The following is an 18,774-nucleotide window of genomic DNA, read 5'->3' on the forward strand; positions in this document are numbered from 1 at the left end:
TGTATAGTTTCTGTAAGTTTATCTTCATTATCCATCACTCAGCATCTGTTTCTCCTCATTCTGTCTTCATTCAGGAGTTGGGTATCAGGTGAATGATCCAAAATATCTTATAGGGGGACTCCTTTTGCCTAGAATATGTATTAGAGCCGACTCTCTCACCAGACATCATGTCTCTCTACATGCAGGATTTGTGCAAAAGGCAGTTATTTTGTTAGATTTTGTTTGTGAATCAGTTATTTGAGTGAGCTCTAATTCATCTGCTAGGAAAGGAAGCATCCCTATAAGATATATTGGATCTAACTGTCAATAAATATCTGACACCCAACTTCTGCATGAAGAGAGAATGAAGAGAAACAGATGCTGAGAAAGGAATAGTGAATATAAACTTGATTATTTCAGAAACAATGCAGACTTTTTAATTTATTGTATTTATTTTAGTATGAGGAAGCTTATATTAAATTTTCATTTTTGCAATAATTTCCCTTTAACAATAGAATATAAATATGTATTGCCTTAGCCACAGTCATCATATTGGGAATAAGGTGCCACCTGCTATAAATATATAGGTAGTAGGAGTCACCAAGGAGTTCCATGGTTATATAAAGATGCCAAGCTGCATTCTGAAAACTACAGGTCAGGGAAAGCCTCTGTCATTTCTAGTATTCTAATGTATTAGTAGGGGGTATTCATTTTTGGAGATTATGAAGTTATCCTTTATTTCAGAGTGTCCAGGGAGTCAAATAGGCATCATGAAGGGTTTGGTCTTCATGCAGCAATTGAAGGGAAGTGAGGAGTCTAAGGATCAGGGCACACAGGCAGATTCGGGGAGATTAGTCGTAGAGTAGTAGTAGACTAATCTACCCGAACTGCCTCCCCTGCCTTCTGATCGGCTAAAATGTAAATCGCCGGTGGGATGGTACTCGGAGCGATTCGTTTTCCGAAGTTGCCTGACGAGGAAACTTCGGGCGACTTCGGAAAATGAATAACCCCCAAGTGCCATCATTTTAGCTGGCGGGAAGGCAGAGGAGGCAGTTCACGGAGATTAGTGCCCCTGAAGAAGAGGAGATTTGTCGGTGGGCGACTAATCTCCCCGAATCTGCCTGTGTGCCCTGACCCTTTTGCCAAGGAGTTTCCTGGACAGACAGACGCTATGACAAAGGTATCTGTCTGCCCATCTAAAATTGAATGTTCTCAGTTGGAGGGGACCAACTTTATGTTAATAGCCTTGGTTTCCATATCAGATGTTGGATGGGTAGATGTCCAGACTGACAGACTGATTAATTTTTTTAATATAGTTTATCCTGCTAACGCATAGGATAAGGTTATTAAAGGGGTTGTTCACCTTTCAGTTAATTTTAAGTATGATGTAGAGAGTGCTATTCTGATACAATTTGCAGTTGGTTTTCATTTTTTATTATTTGTGTTTTTTAGTTTTGAGTTATTTAGTTTTTTAATCAGCAGTTCTCCAGTTTCTGTTTCAGCAATCTGGTAGCTAGGGTCCAAAGTTCCATAGCAAAAATGCATTGATATGAATAAGAGACTGGAATATGAATAGGAGAGGGCTAAATAGAAAGATGAGTAATAAAAAGTAGCAATAACAATACATGTGTAGCCAGAGCATTTGCTTTTAGATGGGGTGTTAAAAGCTGGAAAGAGTCAGAAGAAAAAAAGCAACTAATTAAAAAAAACTGTAAGAAATAAATAATGAAGACCAATTGAAAAGTTGCTTAGAACTGGCCATTCTATATGATACTAAAACTTAACTGAAAGGTGAACAACCTCTTTAAGGAAGTAGTTTCGCATGTTCAGACGCAGAGTTCAGAATAAGTTTATTTTGAAATCATAGATGACATGCAGCATGCATGCAGTTTGACATCTCTGTGGGAGGGAATTTTTGGATGGATCTTGTCCTGTTTTCACATATCTCACATGGGTTGTTCTGTTGTAGGTAACCTGTCAGAAGAGGGGATGTTGAAATATCTGAGAGTGCTTCAGACCTTTCTATGTCAGTTACCAGTATCAGCGTCTGGCACAAACCATCAAGATCTCAATAGTGATTCTGAAGATGATGATGACGATATCACGAAGATGCACACCGCAGCCGTAAGATTTCTACTCATCTGTTTTCTATATGGGCGATACCAGTAATGTAAAAGTCACAGCAGTAGTTCATTTAATTAAAATAAAATACATAATTTCTATTATGTCCTATATTTATCTATTCATTGTAATCTGTATACAATTTAAATGATTGGAATTCATTCTCAATTTATGAATATTATTCTCAAACTTTAGTTTTTTGGCTGTCCTAGGTATCCTGCCATTATTGTGTATCCCGAGCAGTTGATTAGAATTCCCTTTCTTATAACCAGCAAGCTGCTTCTTTCTAGTGTCTGTAGGCCATGGCAAGTCTAGCGATCCTATTAAAGGGAACCCATACCCTATTTATTAAGGATGTGGGGGTGTACTCATACTTTGTATTTGCTCTTCAGCTCTCATGTAATCTCTGAGATGCAAGCCATCACGTGCACCTTATCCCAGTCTTCTTGGTTGGCTTCTTAAAGGGATCCTGTCATCAGAAAACATGTTTTTTTCAAAACACATCAGTTAATAGCGCTACTCCAGCAGAATTCTGCACTGAAATCCATTTCTCAAAAGAGCAAACAGATTTTATATATTCAATTTTGAAATCTGACATGGGGCTAGACATTTTGTCAATTTCCCAGCTGCCCCTGGTCATGTGACTTGTGCCTGCACTTTAGGAGAGAAATGCTTTCTGGCAGGCTGCTGTTTTTCCTTCTCAATGTAACTGAATGTGTCTCAGTGAGACATGGGTTTTTACTATTGAGTGTTGTTCTTAGATCTACCAGGCAGCTGTTATCTTGTGTTAGGGAGCTGCTATCTGGTCACCTTCCCATTGTTCTTTTGTTTGGCTGCTGAGGGGGAAAGGGAGGGGGTGATATCACTCCAATTTGCAGTACAGCAGTAAAGAGCGATTGAAGTTTATCAGAGCACAAGGCACGTGACTTGGGGCAGCTGGGAAATCGACAAAATGTCTAGCCCCATGTCAGATTTCAAATTTGAATATAAAAAAAACTGTTTGCTCTTTTGAGAAATGGATTTCAGTACAGAATTCTACTGGAGCAGCACTATTAACTGATTCAATTTGAGAAAAAATTTTTTTTCCATGACAGTATCCCTTTAAGTAATCTAAGTCCAAAATACTGCAGTCTTATTTGCATGCAAAACTTTGTCTATAACCAGCAAGCTGCCATAACTTTCTAGGTGTAATTCAGCAGAACATTAAGATATATAACCAAACTGTTGTTCACAATGCACTAGAGTCCAACCATATTGAAAGGGGTGGTTCACCTTTGAGTTAAGTTTTAGGGGTAAATTTACTAAAGGGTGAAGTGACTAACGGCCGCAGGAGTCACATCACTAGTGAAAGAGACAGACGCTAGCGATCATTCGCACACTATCACCAGGCAAATTTTCGCTCTGGTGAATGGACATAACTGTGCAAATTCACTAAAATTAGGATTTTACTGAACATAACCTGTTTCGCCAGACTTGCCTTTGCCACCTCAGACCAGACGAAGTGCAATAGAGTAGATCGGACTTCCTCAAAAAACGCTGGCGACTTTTCAGTTTTCAGTGCGATAGGCTGCAATAGATCGTAAATTATTTTTAGGGTACTCAGCTTTCCCCCTACATTTACTAACATATGGCACATAAACTATACACTGGGCTCATGTATAAGGCAATATAACAACTTTATTTTATTAAGGTTCCCTGGGCTTGTGTAATGTAATGTATTTGCTGCAACATATACGTCCATTCAACTTTAACTTCCCGCTGTATGCAAATTAGCCAACGCTAGCGCAGCTTCGCTTTGCTTGCCGACTTAACTCTAGCGAAATTTCGCCATTGTTCGGCGCCCTGGACGCAACTTCGCATTTTAGTGAATTAGAGTTGTCCTGGTGAATTGTCGCCTGGCAAAGTGCTGTGATGTGAGCGAAGCCATCGCTGGCGAATTTTCGCCGGTTAGTGAGTTTGCCCCAATTGTTAGCAACTTCTCAATTGGTCTTCATTATTTTTTTTTTTTTAAAGTTTTTGTAATGTTTGCCATCTTCTTCTGATCTAAAAAACAAATGCTCGATGAGGCTACACATTTAGGGGGTTATTTATCAAAATCTGAAAGCTACTCCGACCAAATCCATACGGGGTTTTTCAGAAAATTTCCTGTGCGGGAAAAATCTCAAAAAATTTGAATCGTCCGAATTTTTCTGAATTGACACCTGAAAACTCAGATATTTTTCGGATTTTTGCCCGAAAACCACAAAATCTTTGGATTATTGCACGGAACCCAGCACAGATCAGGATATCTTCGGGACTTCTACATGAATTTGGCAGGTCTGAGTTGGAGTACTTTTTTATTCTGACTTATAACACCCTCAGGGTTTAATAAATTACGAATTTGAGATTTTTTTTTCCGCTAAAAATTCAAATTTTATAGTAAAAAAATTTTTTTTTGTGTTTTTGGCATTCAGACTTTAATAAATAACCCTCCCTAATGTTATTGCTACTTTATTACCCATCTTTCTTTTGAGGCCCTCTCCTATTCATATGCCAGCCTCTAATTCAAATCAATGCATGGTTGCTAGGGGAATTTGGACCCCAGCAACAGGATTGCTGAAATTGGAAACTGGAGAGCTGCTGAATAAAAAGCTAAATCACTCAAACACCACAAATAATAAAAAATGAACACCCAATTCCAATTTGTCTCAGAATACCACTCTACATCATACTAACTAACATGCCTGACCTGCTAAGCTATTTATTTAAATGACCCTAAGCAGGATAGGGTTTTATTTATCTCAGTCAAGACATTTTGGGTGTTATAACCCAGTATCATTGCCTATGGAAACATGACAACTTCCCCTTACAGAACCACTAAATTCTGTAATCTAAAAAGTGCTCCTATGAAATATTGTGTTTTTGTTTTTGTTCTGTAGGGCGATGGGAAAATTTCAATGCAATATATGACGGAAGAGTGCCTAAAGAAACTGGACACCAAACAACAGACCAACCTGTTGCTCAATATGGTGTGGAGAGATTCGGCCAACGAAGAAGTATTTACCCTAATGGCTTCTATCTGCCATACATTAATGGTGCAACATAGGATGATGGTACCCAAAGTCAGGCAAGTATATACATCACATATATATTTTATATAGTGATTGGTTTGGAAGCATATCAGAGACAGGTGCCTCTACCATCTTCATGCATTGTTTCTGGTGTTAACATTTAAAGGCAGAGACACACTAGAAGATTCGGGGAGATTAAGTCGCCAACGACTAATCGCCTCTTCTTCTGGCGACTTATCTCCTCGAAAAGCCTTACCACCGGCGATTTAGATTCTAGCCGGTGGGAAGGCTTTTCGAGGAGATTAGTCGTCCAGAGAAGAGGCGATTAGTCACTCGGGAAACTTCGGGCGACTTTGGAAAATGAAGGGGACCCGTCACCCTAAGAAATAATTCCAAATCTTATTCTTTTGGTGTCAAGCAAAATAAACCTCCTGACGACGGCTCGAGTTTAGGAGCCGAAACGTCGCAATAAATCACCTTTTTTTTTTTGCACCAAAAGTCCTGTGAGTGCTGTTTAATTTTTTGGGTGTATATATATATATATATATATATATACACACACACACACACACATACACACAAAAATGAACAGTTTGATTTAGAAACAATCTTTTGAAAGAAAATTATATATATATATATATATATATATATATATATATATATATATATATATATATATATATATATATATATATATATATATACACACACACACACACACTTACATACAGGTATGGGATCCATTATCCAGAATGCTCTGAATTAGGGAAAGGCCGTCTCGCATAGTCTCTATTTTATCCAAATTTTTAAAAATGATTTCCTTTTTCTCTGTAATAATAAAACTAAGATATAATTAATGTAATTGGAAGCAAAACCAGCCTATTGGGTTTATTTAATGTTTAATTGATTTTCTAGTAGACTTAAGCTAAAAGATCCAAACGATGGAAAGATCTATTAGCTGGATCACCCCTGGTCCTGAGCATTCTGGATAACAGGTCCCATACCTGTATTATTTTTGGTGCCAACTGGAGCTTTCTGAGCAGTCTGTAATGCATGATTTCTGTGATTGTTATGCATCAAGAGCACATTTTTATATTATATATATATATATATATATATATATATATATATATATATATATATATATTTATTTATTTTTGCTGCGGAGGCCATGGCAGCCACAGTCATTGGGGCACAAACTTGAGATCATATGTCCCGTTACATTGCCACTTCCATGCAGCCGTCAGTGTCTTACTGTGAATTTCTGTGATGAAGATTACTGTTCCCTACTGTTAGAGGAATAGAAGATGGGACTGCCAGTAAATATACATAATCAGAACTAGCTGGTGTCAGGGGCTCATAGCAGGTCAGTACTAATTTAGTGGTCTGCTCTCCATTCCTGTCCTGCTTGTAAAGAACTGACATTGCCTGTAGTTGTAATGAAAGAGGTCACTGAATCAACGTTGGCTGGCTCTTTTGCTCTGACATGTTTGGGTCATTTAATGTGGCCGTTGATAGAGCCGATTTAAATACAATCCAGTAATCTGTAACCTTGGCAATATCAAATATCATTTTAGAAAAGAGTTTGGCTAATTTAATTAACAGGGTGCGTTATTTATTTAACTTGATTCTGCTGGCTTAACACAGAGCCGATCAATAGATAGATGAGACTTGTGTCTCACTTCAGATTAGATGAGCTGGCCCTTCAATGCTTTCCTTGAAAGATGATCAATAGGGGATTTCAGAGACTCTTCTGCGTTTTACTTGTGTTAAAGGAAAACTATACCCCCAAAATGAATACTTAAGCAACAAATAGTTCATATCAAATTTAGTGGCATATTAAAGAATCTTTCTAAACTGGAATATATATATATAAGTAAATATTGCCCTTTGAAAATGGGAGAATGAATTGTAATAATTCAAGTTTTGTGGCACCCCCAGTGATCCTAGTAGTGTTCTATCCCCATTTCCTCTCATTGCTGAGCCACCATATTGTTCCGGACTCCAAGGCATGCACTGTGCCATGTGCTGTACAGAAATTCTTTGGGAAAGCCGATGAATTTAGCATTGGTACCTTGGATTGGAGCATTGGCCTGGCTCTGAGTTGTTACCCCACTGAGGCTAGAGTCCTGCAGGGGGTTGGGTACCGATCACGCCTACTTCTAATGATGTCACTTCCGGTTTACAATGATAGCACTTCCTGTTTCTTGATGGTCAGCGGATCAGGTTGCAGATAAGTTATTTGCGGTTGGGTCCAAGCCGTGGGTCGGGCTCTAGCTGAGGCTAATAGAATCATTAAGGGGTGTCTAGTAGGGATTGGTGAATTTGACCCGTTTCGTATCCCCAAAAATTTGCGCCATGAAAATTATGTGACGTGCTTTTTTTTATATTGACGCACGACTCCATACAAGTCTATGGGCGTCATTTTTTTCGGTGAAACAAGGCTGAAAAAAATCGCATATCTCTAGGTGCCGATTTACTTAGCTCGAGTGAAGGAATAGAAAAAAAAATACTTAGATTTTCTAATGGTCGAATATGGCTACTTCGACCATCGACTACTACTACGACTTTGAATCGAATGGTTCAAAGTAAAAATCGTTCGACTATTCGACCATTCGATAGTTGAAGTAATGTCTCTTTAAAAAATTCTTCGACCCCCTACTTCGCCACCTTAAACCTACCGAGGCCAATGTTAGCCCAAGGCGGAAGGTCCCCATAGACTTCCTAACAATTTTCTGATCGAAGGAATATCCTTCAATTGATGGATTAAAATCCTTCTAATCGTTCGATTCGAAGGATTTAATCGTTCGATCGAACGATTATTTCTTCGATCATTCGATTGTAGGAATAGCACTAAATCCTTCGACATCGATATTCGAAGTCGAAGGATTTCAATTCGGCAGTCGAATATCGAGGGTTAATTAACCCTTGATATTCGACCCTAGGTAAATGTGCCCCCTAGTGTCTAGCAAATTGGCACCTCCAAGTGAATCTGGGTCTAAAAGAAAAATGTCTTTTTTGTTTGGTTTATCAATCCTATAAATGCCGTACAGTTATCCTATAAATGACCTGAGGTTTTCCAAATAAGGGGTCTTTCTGTAAATTGTATCTTCTTTAAGTCTACTAGAAAATCACGTAAACATTAACTAAACCCAATAGGCTGACTTTGCTTCCAATAAGGATTAGTTATATCTTAGTTGGGATCAAGTACAAGCTAATGTTTTATTATTACAGAGAAAAAGGAAATAATTTTTAAAACTTGAAATTGAATGAAATAGAGTCGGGGAGATGGCCTTTCTGCAATTTGGAGCTTTCTGGATAGTGGGTTTCGTATAACAGATCCCATACCTGTATAATATCTAGAAAATATGTATTTATGACTTGGGCTTCAGTTTGAATGTAATTAGCGTAAATGTATTATACTTTCTTACAAAATTGTGGCTTTCTTTCAAATGCAGAGCATCATTTAAATTGGCACAGAACATAGATGTACATAGTATTATAGTGAGCAAAGCTCTTGAAAATTAAATGGTATTTATTTGATACAGGTATGGGATCCGTTTTCCTGAAACCCGCTATCCAGAAGCTCCGAATTATGGAAAGGCCGTCTCCCACAGACTCCATTTTATCCAAATAATCTGAGTTTTTCAAAATGATTGTGTTTTTCTCTGTAATAATAAAACAGTAGCTTGTACTTGATCCCAACTAAGATATAATTAATCCTTATTGGAAGCAAAACCAGCCTATTGGGTTTATTTAATGTTTACATGACTTTCTAGTAGACTTAAGGTATGAAGATCCAAATTACGGAAAGTTATCCGGAAAACCCAAGTTCCAAAGCATTCTGGTCCCATACCTGTACAATGAGAGGAAGAAATCCAGAAAATGGCAATAATAGTAGTTCATTAAGCAGGCTCATTTTTCAGAGTCCATAAAGACTAATTAGTCCGAGCGTTACTCCATATATATAGCTCTCAGTTGATCTAGACACAGGGGAAAAAAAAAATCAAACCTTGTTTAAATTGATGATTCTGTCCATATTCCTGGGATGTCATTTATAATTGACAAGTACATCCTTTCACCGAAGCCTTCCATTAACTTCATCCAGGCAAAGACAGGGACATTGATAATGAGACCGTTTTAATTAAAGTATCTAGATCAATTGAGTTTGTTAACGTGCCGTTCATCCAGACTGATGATTGCAAAAATTTGCAGGAGATTTAAATGGATGTGGGTGTAGCTCTTGCACTTACAATGCAGGACTAATAAACAGAAAGGAGTGGTTTTACTTTGCACCACTGGTTGCAAGTCGTCAGTATTGAGTTTCTTTGTTTTATACAGGTATGGGACCTGTTATCCAGAATAGTCGGGACCTGGGGTTTTCCACATGACTGATCTTTCTGTAATTTGGATCTTCATACCTTAAAGGAAAACTATACCCCCAAAATGAACACTTAAGCAGCAGATAGTTCATATCATATTAAGTGGCATATTAAAGAATCTTACCAAACTGGAATATATATTTAAGTAAATATTGCCCTTTTACATCTCTTGCCTTGAGCCACCATTTTGTGATGGTCTGTGTGCTGTCTCAGAGATCACCTGACCAGAAATACTGCAGCTCTAACTGTAACAGGAAGAAGTGTGGAAGCAAAAGACACAACTCTGTCTGTTAATTGGCTCATGTGACCTAACATGTATGGTTTGTTGGTATGTTTGTGAATACAGTGAATCCTACGATCCCAGGGGGCGGCCCTTGTTTTTTAAAATGGCAATTTTCTATTTATGATTACCCAATGGCACATACTACTAGAAAAGTATATTATTATGAAAATGGTTTATTTACATGAAGCAAGATTTTACATATGAGCTGTTTTATGCAATATCTTTTTATAGAGACCTACATTGTTTGGGGGTATAGTTTTCCTTTAAAGGGATCCTGTCATTGGAAAACATGTTTTTTTCAAAACACATCAGTTAATAGCGCTACTCCAGCAGAATTCTGCACTGAATCCATTTCTCAAAAGAGCAAACAGATTTTTTTATATTCAATTTTGAAATCTGACATGGGGCTAGACATTTTGTCATTTTCCCAACTGCCCCTGGTCATGTGACTTGTGCCTGCACTTTAGGAGAGAAATGCTTTCTGCTTTTTTTCCCATGACAGTATTCCTTTAAGTCTACTGGAAAATCATATAAACATTAAATAAACCCAATAGGCTGGTTTTGCCTCCAATAAGGATTAATTATATCTTAGTTGGGATCAGGTACAAGCTACTGTTTTATTATTACAAAGAAAAAGGAAATCATTTTGAAAAATTTTGATTGTCTGGATAAAATGGAGTCTATGGGAGGTGGCCTTTCTGTAATTCAGCTCTTTCTGGATAACGGGTTTCCGGATAACGGATCCCATAGCTGAAGTAGGTAGAGGAAGCCAGATCCAGCGTCCTGCCCACAGCCAGTCCAGAATAAAAATTGTTTATGTTCTTAAATGCGTCCTAGAAAGCAGCACTTAAAATCCTTGGGCAGTTGATCATAAAATCATCTCTTACTTAATATATTGGATCTATTATCAGGAAACCCATTATCCACAAGGCTCAAAATAGAGAAATGCCATTTTTCACAGAGGACTCTTTCAAAAACCTTAGTTTATGACTGATTTCCTTTTTGCATTGTAATAATGAAACTACACCTTATACTTAAAGGAGAATAAGCTGCATAAATCCATGTTGGTGGCAACATCCTATAGGGTTTATTTAATGTTTAAAGTAGAATTAGTCTACTAGAAATGCTGTTTTATATACTGAACTTACTGTACCTGCTCAGAAGTTCAGCAGCCCTATTGCAGTAATGATCCAGGCCTTTCAAGTTGTGTACAGGAGCTCCCCATATTGGATCTTGTTGGGCCATCTTTTCAGTGTCCAAAAAAATAGTTAAAGGAAAACTATACCCCCAAAATGAACACTTAAGCAGCAGATAGTTCATATCATATTAAGTGGCATATTAAAGAATCTTACCAAACTGGAATATATATTTAAGTAAATATTGCCCTTTTACATCTCTTGCCTTGAGCCACCATTTAGTGATGGTCTCTGTGCTGTCTCAGAGATCACCTGACCAGAAATACTGCAGCTCTAACTGTAACAGGAAGAAGTGTGGAAACAAAAGACACAACTCTGTCTGTTTATTGGCTCATGTGACCTAACATGTATGGTTTGTTGGTATGTTTGTGAGTACATTGAATCGTACGATCCCAGGGGGCGGCCCTTATTTTTTTAAATGGAAATTTTCTATTTATGATTACCCAATGGCACATACTACTAGAAAAGTATATTATTATGGAAATGGTTTATTTACATGAAGCAGGATTTTACATATGAGCTGTTTTATGCAATATCTTTTTATAGAGACCTACATTGTTTGGGGGGTATAGTTTTCCTTTAATTTGTCGTAAACTCTGATGCTGCGAGACTGATTACAGTAGAACCCCCATTTAGGTAAAAAAAATGGATTAAAATGCAGGAACATTAAAAATCGGCCTTCCAAGTTTTGAAGAAGAGGAGCTCCCGTCAGGGGTAGGAAATAAGCGAATTAATGACGTCACAGTAGAGGAAGCAGACTCTGTGGTCGCAGGGGGAGTCTGCTTACTCGATCGTGTGGAATTTCCCGCAACTTGCCAGCTCTCAGGTAGGAGAGCAGGTGGCGATTGGAGAGCCAAAAGAATGTGTGTGGGTAGGGGGAAGAGGGCTGGTAGGGTTTGTGCCGGGGGGCCTGGCTCAGAGTTGTTACCCCACTGAGGCTAGAGTCCTGCAGGAGGTCGGGTACCGATTACGCCTACTTCTAATGATGTCACTTCCGGTTTACAATGATAGCACTTCCTGTTTCTTGATGGTCAGCGGATCGGGTTGCAGATAAGGTATTTGCGGGTCCAAGCCACTAATCTCCCCAAACTGCCTCCCGCCCGCTAGAATGTAAATCGCCGGCGGGATGGATGGCTTCGCTTTCCCAAGTTTCCTGCACTTCGGGTGACTTTGGAAAATGAGGTGCACCAATTGCCATCCGCATTCTAGCCGGCAGGAGGCAGTTTGGGGAGATTAGTCGCCCCGAAGAAGAGGAAATTTGTCCCTGAATCTGAGTGTCTGTCTCTGCCCTAACATGCAGGCACCACCGCAGAGATGGCTTGGAAATGAAGAAGGTGCCATACTTTCAGCAGTAACAGCTTTAGCACATGGGCAGATTCGAGGAGATTTAGTCACCTGGCCTCTTCTGCGGGACGATAATCTCCCCGAACTGCCTTCCCCCTGCCTTCCTCCTGCTGTAATGAGAACATGCCAGCGCCAATGCACTCGCCGCGCTTTGATTTCCGAAGTCGCACAAAATCTCCTCGCAAGGCAACTTCGGTGATTGTCGCGCCGCAGAAGAGGCGATTAGTCGCCAGGCGACTAAATCTCCCCGAAATCTGTGCTAGCTCCCTTAGGGTTGCTTTATATCCAAAAGTGTACAGTAACTCTATGTAGTGAAAGGAATGTACAGGTCATTTAGGACTTTAATTTAGATACGCAAAGGGGCAAGACATTCTTTCTAATCAGTCCAGGCTGCAGTGTAAACAACAATTGCAACAAACTCATTAGACAATGTCTCGCCCCACTAGACTTTACTGCAGTCTGAGGAAGCAAAACACCAGTGAAACTGTCAGCCCTCGATTAGGGTTATTAGCTTCTCTGCAGAGTAATTGCATTATGGCAGGATATGAGATGCAAGATCATAGCAGAAGCCACGTCTTGCCTTTATTGTCGTATATAAGTCAGTACTTGGGAGTGCAATTAGTGGTCCTGGGAGGGAAATAGTCAGGGATATAATAAGGCCCATGCCTCACTGGATGTGCTTGACCTGTGTGTTTAGCACTTTTCCATCCAGCTTTTGTTTTTTTAAAGGGTTGGTTCATTTTTAGGGGGTTATATACCAAAATCCAAATTTATCTCATTATTTTAATTAAAGGGGAACTCTGGCTTCCAAACCAAAATTTGATAAAGAGGCCACATAACACAGAAACCCCTAATATACCCATCACAGTTACCTGTTTCTTCAAAAAGTATGAATAAATGCCATTTTCAATGCTGAAATCAAGCTGTGTAACAGTTCTTCTCTTTCTGCATCATTTGAAATCCTGGCAGGGAAGGAGGGACTAAACACTGATGTTATAAATTGTTACAACTTCTCCACAGCTTACAGACAGCATGCAGGAACTACATAACCCACAATGCACTGCACTATGGTGTTCCTTTCCTTATTGAAATCACATGTGCAGGGAATTGTGGGGTTTTGAGGATGCAGGCTGAGGACAGATGGCTGTTGATACAAAGTAACAGTAGTCAGACAGCTCAGCAAAGTAGTCAGACAGATCAACAGGAGAGCAGGGGGCTAGGCTTAGGGAACTGTTCCAAATCATTAAAAATCATGAAAAGTCTGCATATTTTTTAATTTATGTATATTGCAAAGTTGCTTGAAAATATCTTTACTTTTCATAAAGCTCAAGTTATGATTGTGTGGATTTCCCCTTTAAAAAAACTACAACCAAACTCCCATACTTGATTTTACTTTATTTATTATTAAAAAAGCTTGATTAAATCTTGATTAAACCAGATAAAATCAAGCGAAAACCTGAATCGTACAATTAATAGATTTTTTGGGGCTTTTTCCAGAAAAGCTTGATTTTTGTCAGATTTTTGCCCAAAATGGTCAGATTTTTGGGCTAATTCCAGCGCAGGCCACAGAATTTTCCAAATAGGATAGGGACCTCTGCCTTTGACCTTTATGCAACCTTATCAGGTCTGAGATGGCGGAATTTCAGATTCAGGCTTTTTGCAGCACCGGGCTTTAATATATCTTGAAAAATTCCCCCCCCCGAAAAATATTTTGCCCCCAAAAAGGCCAACCAGATAAATTTGGAGTTTAGTAAATAACCCTCTTTCTGTACAAAATAATGATCTATTGCTAGCAACTTTTTCATTATTTATTTATTTTAATAGTTTTTGAAGCATTTGGTTTACTCTTCTGCCTCTTTTCAGCTTTTGAATGGGGGCCATTAAGCCCGGCAGCCAAAAAAAAATCATTGCAAGGCTGCAATTTTATTGTTATATTTTATTTTTTTTTCTATGCAAGGCCACCTCCTATCCCTACTCCCATCACTTGTTCAAACCACTGCCTGGTTGCTAGGGTAAATAAGACCCTAGGAACCAAATAGCTGCTGAAATACCAAACTGGAGAGCTGCTGAACAAAAAGCTAAAGAAATGAAAAATCATAGAAGAAAGAAATGAAGACCCTTTGCAAATTGTCTACATTATAGTAACAGTTAATTTAAAGGTGAATTATCCCTGAATCCCTGTGGGATGAACTGGAACAGTGATTCAAAGACAGGTCTGATCCCCAACATCAATGGCCAGGCTAAATGTATGGATAGAAGAAAATCTCACCAAGAATATTCTAGGGATGCACCGAATCCACTATTTGGGATGCGGCTGAATCCCCGAATCCTTTGTGAGAGATTCGGCCGAATCTGAATCCTAATATGCCTATGCAAATTAGGGGCATGAAAGGAAAAAGTGGAAAAAAAATCTTCTTTTCTGATGAAAAGTCACGTGACTTCCCTACCCACTCCTAATTTACTTAGGCAAATTCTGATTCGGTTCAGCCAGGCTCAAGGGTGCGGCCGAATACTGGATTCGGTGCATCCTTGCAATATTCCAACATCCAGTGGAAACCTTTCCAGCTGAGTAGAGGCTGTTGTAGCAGTACATAGGGGCAAATTCACTAAGATTAGTAGTTGCGCCAGGCGTAACTTCGCTGCACTTCGCCGCACTTCGCCACACTGCGCCAGGCGTAGTTTCGCTAGCGCTTCGCAAATTCACTAAAATCCGAAGTTGCGCTCAGGGGTAGCGTAAGGTTGCGAAGTTGCGTTAGCGTTGATTCGCTTAGTAAAGCGAAGTTACGCTAGCGAAGGCTAATTTGCATACGGCGCCAAATTCAAATTTCAATGGAGGAATAAGTATCAGCACTACAAATGCCTAGAAAACCTTCAAAACATCAAATAAAAATTTTATTTTGCCCTACACATGTGCCCACTGTCTAGGTAAGTTGCCATGAGTCAGGAGTTGTAGGGGGGGAGGAGGGGAGCCCCAAAAATTTTTTCGATCTTTTTCAGCCTATCACCCATAATGTAGAAAACACGCCAGCGTTTTTTGGGACTTAGAAAAAATTTTGACTTTTTTTTTAAGCAATCCCTATCTACTCTATTGCGCTTCGCCTGGTCTGAGGTGGCGAAGGAAGTCTAGCGTAAAAGGTAGCGTTCAGTACACTGCGCGCGTTAGTGAATTTGCGTAGTTACGTCGCCAGCGAAACTTCGCCAGGCGTAAGGGTGTGAAGTAACACTAGCGAAACTACGCCAGCGTTCGTTAGTGAATTTGCGCAGTAATGAAAATGCCAAACGCTAGCGAAGTAACGCTAGCGTTCGGCGCTTAGTGAATTTGCCCCATAGAGTACAGACTTCATTAATACCCATGCTTTTAGAAGGAGACATAGGGCAGGCAGGTGTCTGGCCCAATACTGTATTTACCCTGGTATATAAATTCGGTAAGCACCAATTCCACAGCTAGAATATGTGAATGTCGGGCAACCACTGATAGGTAAAGACTGTCCAAGCCCAGGTCCTCTCGTTGTAGAAGTACAGCTCCAGCTGCCTCTGAAAACTGCTGTCTTGTTTGACTCCAACATTAGAAAACGGAGCTGCCTGTGGATATTGGGAGTTATAGTTCTGCAAGACTATAGGTTCAGTGTAAGGGGTTCTCCTGTAATGAAATGGCCTGAATATTTCGCTTACAAGGAGTTCATTCTCCGTCTCTATAATCAGAGACAGTCCTGTTTGTGTTCTATTAAACACTTTATTATACAGTCTGGTGTAGGCATAAATTGTATCTGGCTGTCCTTCTGCATTTAATGGTGGGCAGCGTTGGAGCAATATCTAAATGAACACTAATGCACATAATGATCTTTAATTAAAACGCATAATATTACTAACATCTTGGAATGGCTCCTCTGTGCAACATAGTCTGCTGCCAAACATGGGGTTGATAATCAGCCTGTATCATCCTTATCATTACACTATAATTTCATCAGTGGTACAGAGGGGCCTGACTTGTTTGACTAGTGAGAAGTTGGTCCTCATTACCGTTACTCAAACCAGTTTGGGAGTCCTCGAAATCTCAAATAGGGCTAAATATAAATCAGGATCTAAAGGGAATTGAGACTACAGTGGTGAAGTGTCCTGTATCCAAAATGCTTTGGACCCGAGAAATTCTGGATAAGGGATCCTTCTGTAATTTGGTTCTACATACCTTAAGTCTACTAGAATATCATGTAAACACTAAATAAATCCAATAGGCTGGTTTTGCTTCCAATAAGGATTAATTATATCTTAGTTGGGATCAAGTACAAGCTACTGTTTTATTATTACAGAGAAAAAGGAAATCATTTTTAAAAATCTGGATTATTTGGATAAAATGGAGTTTATAGGAGACAGTCTTTCCGTAATTCTGAGCTTTCTGGATAACTGATCTCCTGATAACTGATCCCATTCCTGTACTGAAAAATGTTTACAAAATGGATATTTCGTAGGTCAGTGGGTAGTAGGACCCTAAAGGTGGCCATAGACGTGACAATTACGATCTTTCTTGGAAAAGATCTTTCCAAGAAAGATCGTTCGTTTCAATACACACGTGTAGAGCTGAATCGTCAGATATACAGGTAGATATACGGGAAGAAACAATAGAATTCTACCTGTATCTGACGATTCAGCACTAACAATGGCCGATGTTTGGGTCCCTTCAAAGGCACCCGATCAAAATTTTCCGTCCAGCCGATCGTCGAGCCGACCGATATCCAAGTCTTCTGCCGATATCGGTCGGCTCTTTTTCCACCATACACACAACGAATATCGGACGAAAATTTGTTTCGTACGATATTCTCTGTGCGTCTATGGCCACCTTAAGTTCTCTTCCAACCTGGACACTTTTTGCTTGGAGTTTGTATGTTCTCCCATTATGGGGTCTGGGTGGGTTTCCTCTCACTTCCAAAAACACACAGGCAGATTAATTGGTTCCTGTTTAAATCGACCCTATTGTGTGTAAATGTGATAGGAAATTGGATTGTAAATTCTACTGGGCCACAGACTGATATAAATGATGAACCATATCTCAAATCTTTTATTACCAAAGATAAAGAACTTAAAGGGATTCTGTCATGATTTTTATGATATAGTGTTTATTTCTAAATGAAACTGTTTACACTGTAAATAATTAACTCTTCAATATAAAATTTAATTCCTGAACCAGCAAGTGTATTTTTTTAGTTGTAATATTGGTGTGTAGGTACATCTCAGGTCATTTTGCCTCTGGGAGTCAAAATAGGCCCTGCCATTTCAAGTACATAGAGGCCCACCCAGCCCACTAAATAGTGACTTTATATGGCATCGTACAGCCGCCCCTCTGGCATTTGCCAGAACCCACAGATTGCCAGTCCAGGCCTGGGAGGAGTTTACTTCCCCAGCCTGACCCTCACCCAAACCTAACCCTCAGTGGTTGGCCAAATCTCAACTTAAACCCGACCGATGGTCAACCCACGGTCACCTTTAGTTTTTACCGCACTTCATTGCCAGTTTTGCTTATAGGAAGTGTGCACACATCAGAGAGTCCATACAAGGGCTGATACTGTACAATAACCCACCAATCAGGCCAAGTACAAGGGTCTGTACACGGCATAGACATGTTTGTTTTGTCTGAGAGCTCAGCAGGGAATGTAGTGCTGTGGCCCCTCTTCCCTTTGATCTGCCAGTGCTCTGTGTTGGCCACTGTGTGGTGAATTTGCAGATGAATCCTGCCCGATCGATTAGCCGACCAGTATGCATGGTATATTGATATCTGCTGTGATAGTCCAGGCAGCATACACGTACCCTTTCATCATTTTATAAGTACAGGTATGGGACCTGTTATTCAGAATGCTCGGCACCTGGAGTTTTCCGGATAACTGATCCTTCCATAATTTTGTATCTTCCTACCTTAAGTCTTAGTAGTTAATTTAATAAAATGAAACATTATATAAACCCAATAGGCTGGTTTTGCCTCCAATAAGATTAATTATATCTTAGTTGGGATCAAGTACAGACGGCTTTCCCATAATTCAGAGCTTTCTGGATTAAGGGTTTCCAGATAATGGATCCCATACCTGTACTTTATAACTGGGATCAGTCAAGCCTATGATTAAGCGTCCTAGTGACATGAAAGCGTCATGCTAGAGATGATTATATAAATAAAGCTTTCATTTTTTTATCTACTATTTTTTGGTCTGATCAATACGTGAGTTTACCAGTGTGCCCTGCACCAACCAACAATTACAATTTGTATACAGATTGTCCGCTCCCTTAGCTGAGGGCCTGGGGCTGGAGCACCAGGGCCACGTTTCTATTTTGGTGAGTGATTCCACGATATTTGCTTTATGCTTAAAATGTTTTTGATCAGCCATCCCTAATACATGCTTGCATTCTGCATCCATCCACAATAATAGAGGTACAAT

General features: G+C 39.5%; 1 protein-coding gene across 1 annotated transcript in view; it reads left to right on the plus strand.

Annotated features, from left to right (window-relative positions):
• ube3c.L (ubiquitin protein ligase E3C L homeolog) overlaps window positions 1-18,774 on the plus strand; it is a 93,836-nt gene that overhangs the window by 24,562 nt on the left and 50,500 nt on the right. The window contains exons 10-11 of the mRNA XM_018267145.2: window positions 1,949-2,103; window positions 5,019-5,206. Coding sequence (XP_018122634.1) covers window positions 1,949-2,103; window positions 5,019-5,206 — 343 coding nt within the window. The remainder of the gene's footprint in view (window positions 1-1,948; window positions 2,104-5,018; window positions 5,207-18,774) is intronic.

Source organism: Xenopus laevis, chromosome 6L, assembly GCF_017654675.1.
Source record: "Xenopus laevis strain J_2021 chromosome 6L, Xenopus_laevis_v10.1, whole genome shotgun sequence".
NCBI lineage: Eukaryota > Metazoa > Chordata > Amphibia > Anura > Pipidae > Xenopus > Xenopus laevis.